General features: G+C 34.6%; 1 protein-coding gene across 1 annotated transcript in view; it reads right to left on the bottom strand.

Annotated features, from left to right (window-relative positions):
* Positions 1-429: 429 nt before the first annotated feature.
* Positions 430-4,794, bottom strand: part of LOC106517686 (complement C4) — a 52,940-nt gene continuing 48,575 nt past the window's right edge. Inside the window, exons 37-40 of the mRNA XM_014008665.1 lie at positions 1,301-1,405; positions 1,072-1,155; positions 836-968; positions 430-761 (exon numbers count right to left, since the gene is read on the bottom strand). Coding sequence (XP_013864119.1) covers positions 620-761; positions 836-968; positions 1,072-1,155; positions 1,301-1,405 — 464 coding nt within the window. The 3' untranslated portion in view covers positions 430-619. The remainder of the gene's footprint in view (positions 762-835; positions 969-1,071; positions 1,156-1,300; positions 1,406-4,794) is intronic.

The following is a 4,794-nucleotide window of genomic DNA, read 5'->3' as shown; positions in this document are numbered from 1 at the left end:
TCTAATGATGGAAGTGAAACAGAGCAGGCGTTGAACTGATTGAAACGACAAGTCCTCTCAAGTTGCCTACATTAGACCTGGACTCAGAAATTAGACCTATACAAGATGTTAATATCTGCTTGTTCCTACCTCCTTTTGACAAGATTGTAAAAATGTAAAATAAAGGCATTAGCTGAACAGGATTAAACATAAAGATAAAATATCTAAAACTTGGTCTAGTTTCAGGAAGAATTCAAGGAGAAAATATAAAAGATCACCTGCATATTTTTGAGTACAACGGATTTTCATTTAGTTACCATTTCAGCGTGTAGAAGCAATGATAAACATACAAAGGTATTTGCTCAAAAACATGACAACGCTTTTATTTCAGTTTGTCACTTGCAATTAAACCAGACATAAAAAATGACAAAAGTGCAGAGCTAGGCTGAATCTGTCACACACAATTTTTATTTGTATAAGTGCATATATACTGGATAGATGATGATGATGGTTTATTACACCTAATTAGAAACATTAATAAGTTGGATAGTAAAAATCTTTGCCATCTAATCTGACTGTAGTAATTTTAATAACAATCAGCAGATCTAAATGACAGTAAAGTTAATGGATTTGGCGTCTTTTACTGTTTGCAGCCATAATCCTTGAATTCTTCAACGAAAGTATTAAACGCTTCACAACCATTTGCTTTAACAGATTTGCTGCATTCGTCTGCCAGAGGTCTTTTTTCAACCCACGTGGTTGATTCCAGCAGATACTGCATCCTACAAACACATTGGGGACAGCAATTCAGTCAGCTAGCATTGGTAATTTTATTGACATAACTGATCATACTTACTCTCCATTTGAATCTTTAGTGGCGCCATCTTTGCCCATAATGAGATATTGTTTTCTTAATTCTAACTCCCCTTTACACTGAAGCCTCCTGGCAAACACTCGGACAGAATTGGTATTTACATGATGATCTCCATCTGGTGAACAAAGTATAACCATTACATTGATTAAAAGTTCTCAAAAATGCACAAGAATTTAAAAGTTTTTCTTGAACCTTCACTAAGACTCGTGGTTACTTACAAAATTTGAGGACGTCATTTATGTTAGCTTTATACAGCTCAAAGTTGCTCTTAACAGAAACACTCTGGATCTCAACAATGTATGCTGAAACACAAAAAGAGTCAACTCTGAATAACACATACACATTTGAACCGCTTATTAGCATGAACTTTAAAAACAAATAGTTACAAGGTAAAATTAACATTTTTACTTCATTCTGGCAGGTTAATGTACTTTATAAGGTACTGACCGTAATCCACTATTGGGAAGAAGCAAGCATGATCTGGTCTCTTTTCTCTTGCGAGTAATTTACCTCKCTGTACTTTGAATGTATCCTGCAGTTTATGACAGGGTCCTATAGAAAACAACAAATTGCAGGTAAGGTTATTTACACAAACCCAAGTTGTACAAAAACGTTTTTTTTTTCCGAAGCCAGCATAGGTCAAAATATCATACAATTTAAATTTGTAAAACCAAATTGTTGATAAAAGTTTGCAATAAAACCATTTGAATGAAGAATCTTTGACCCATAAACCATCCAGGGATCCTTCAGCTAATACACAACATAAATATTACGATACTTTTGGTTTTGTGTTGTTTTTTTAAGAATTATTTTGACAGTAGTTTCATGTTAGCCTGTAGTTATTTTCAGTAGTCAAATCAATACATTATACAGTATTTTTGCTTATCAGGCGGTTATAATGGTCAGTGCCTCAGTCTTCTTATCCTGAGCCTGCAGTTTTCAAACCTGGTTGCATCAAGAAGGGCATGGCAATAAAACAACTGTACAATTTTTCATGCATATCCTCTCGCTGTGGTGACCCTTGCTGAAGGGAACAGCCAAGAAAACATAAGTGATTTTTTATATATATATATATATATATATATAGGGGGTTAGACACTGAAATTCAAACACCTGTCATTTTAGTGTGGGAGGTTTCATGTCTAAATTGGACCAGTCTGGTGGTCAATCTTCACTATTTGCACATTGCACCAGTAAGAGCAGAGTGTGAAGGTTCAATTAGCAGGGTAAGAGCACAGTTTTGCTTAAAATATTGCAATGCACACAACATTATGGGTGATATACCAGAGTGCAAAAGAGGACAAATTGTTGGTACACATATTGCTGGTGCATCTGTGACCAAGACAGCAAGTCTTTGTGACGTATCAAGAGCCATAYGGTGAATTATTCAGCCACTACCAAATCAAATTTGAGCTCAATTTCTTTCAAGGCTTACTGGGTTATGGCCATTTTTCATCTGCTGTGGCAGCCATCTTGAATTGGGCTTCAAAAGTTGTTTATAAATGTACATTCAATATTTACTGAGAGTTTCAAAAAAATATATCCAGTAATTCATGGCATATTTTGATAACAGACAAACATGAACACCGACAAAAGTAAAATGCTATTGCCCACCACCAAATGGTGGGCCAAATCTTTGTAACAACCTCTCAGTTTTAAAATTTCATTCTGTCACACAGACACTGTATTCTTCTCTCCTCAGTTAAAGTTGCCACCAGAACAATACATTAGCCATTATGAACTATCCTATGGAAGAGTGCTCATATACTTCAATGAGGTAAAAAAAAATCACACACACATAGAGGTATATACAATATATGTACCACAATCATATATAGTTTTAACTGATAATTTCTGTCGTTTCATGTCTTATTTTCTCAGCTCCTGGAGCAACGAGAATGTATAAGTTTTGATGCAGTACAATTAGTGGCAATTGGCCTCCTCCAGCCTGCTCCTGCTGTGTTTTATGATTATTACGAACCAGGTAAGTTTTCATTTTATATTTTGAACAATTAATTTGAAGAGTGTATTTCCAAAATTTTCAGTTTTATTTGTGAGGTATTTGTGCTTTCCTTGCAGACAGAAAGTGCACAGTGTTCTACTCTGCCCCACAAAGAAGCAAGATGGTCTCCAAACTGTGTTCAGAGGATGTTTGTCAATGTGCAGAAAGTACGCCATTCTCTCAGACTCCATCTCCATCTTGTTTTTGTCATGTGTGTCTTCTTGAATGGGTGTTCTTCATAAGGCATAATCATCTAAATAATTTATTTTTAAAAAATGTATTTTAGATATCTTTAGAATCTCCTGCCCAAAGTGGTCTTGGGCCCTGCCAGTAGACAGCAAAACTTCATATATGCCAATTTAAAAAAAAAATTCTGGATAAAAAAATAAATAACTGCAAAGTTATCTGTTTCTACTGTCAGATAACCCAGTGAGTAGTGTTAAAAAGCAGTTTACCTTTAYATTTTTTAAAATCTAAATCACAATTTGCCCATGCAATTCTCTTAATTTACTGGACCATCGACTGGTACATTCCAACCCTCACCTATGGTCATGAGGTTTGAATAATGACCAAAAGAACAAGATTCTTGAAGCCGGCAGCTAAAGTGAGCTTTCTCTGTAGGATGACTGCAGAAACTTAGAGATATGGTGAGGAGCTCAGAGTAGAGCCTTTACATAGAAAGGAGTCAGTTGAGGTGGTTTGGGCATCTATTTTAGGGTATCTCCTGGACGCCTCCACTTGAAGGCACGTCCCAGACTCGACTTTGGGACTTTGTCCTATATAACCTCTCTGACCTGAGAACACCTTGGGAGGATCTGGAAAGTGTCACTGGGGAGAAGGATGTCTGGGTTTTTGTCCTGGATTTGTTGCCTTTGTAACCTAACTATGGAGAGGCGGTAGAAGATGAATAATCTAAAGAAAAAAAATGGGAAAATGGGATTTTGGTCAAAGTGTCGGGACTTTTTGGATGTGTTCTAYTTGCTGATGATACAACATTCTTTAGTTCCGGCAAAGATATAGAACAAATGCTGGAGATGGTGACAGAATTTGTGAAAATACAAAGTTGGTTTCAACTAAATAAATTATCATTAAACTTGGACAAGACAAATTATATGATTTTCAGTAACAGTAAGAAAACTGTGGATGTTTCATTTAAAATTGATGATGTTGAGATCAGTAGAGTCAGTGAAGTTTCTAGGTGTCATTATTGATGAAAAACTAACATGGAAAAATCATATAAATGGTTTAAAAACAAAAATAGCCAAATATATTGGTGTACTGTACAAAGTAAGAGAACTGTTCAACGATAAAGCACTGTTTATGTTGTATAACACTATAATTGCTCCACATTTACTGTATTGAAGTATGGGGTAAAGCTTGTAAAACTATCACAAATCCTATTTTTATTTTACAGAAAAGAGCTATAAGAATTATTACTAGAAAAAATTACAGCCATCCATCGAATATATAGTTTTATGATTTGAAATTATTAAAATTCTATGATTTGGTTGATTATAATATTTTAATATTAATGTACAGAGCTCATAAAGGTGTGTTACCTTCCAACATTAAAGTAAATTTTGTTAAAAGACAGAGCTGTTATTATCTTAAGGGAATCGAAATGTTTGTGAAATCCTGGGTTCGTACGAGCCTGAAGGAGCGATCCACTTTAATCCAGGGAATAAGATTGTGGAATGGTCTGGAAGATGAGATTAAAAATGCCAGATCTTTGTATATTTTGAAGAGAATGATAAAATCTGGTATTCTGAAGAAATATAGAGACGTGAATTCATACAAATTGTTGTTTGAGTTGGTGTTTTAAATTTTGTTTTTAGTTTTTTGTGTTTTTCAATTGTTTAGATTTTTGTTGTAATTTACTTTTCTTTTTAACATATTTTGGGTATAAAAAGGGGCAGATATAAGATTTATTCTTCTTCTG

The sequence above is a fragment of the Austrofundulus limnaeus genome, unplaced genomic scaffold, assembly GCF_001266775.1.
Source record: "Austrofundulus limnaeus strain Quisiro unplaced genomic scaffold, Austrofundulus_limnaeus-1.0 Scaffold52, whole genome shotgun sequence".
NCBI classification, from domain to species: Eukaryota; Metazoa; Chordata; class Actinopteri; order Cyprinodontiformes; family Rivulidae; genus Austrofundulus; species Austrofundulus limnaeus.
The sequence above is the reverse complement of the archived record's forward strand: the minus strand, read 5'-3'. Positions and strand labels throughout refer to the sequence as shown.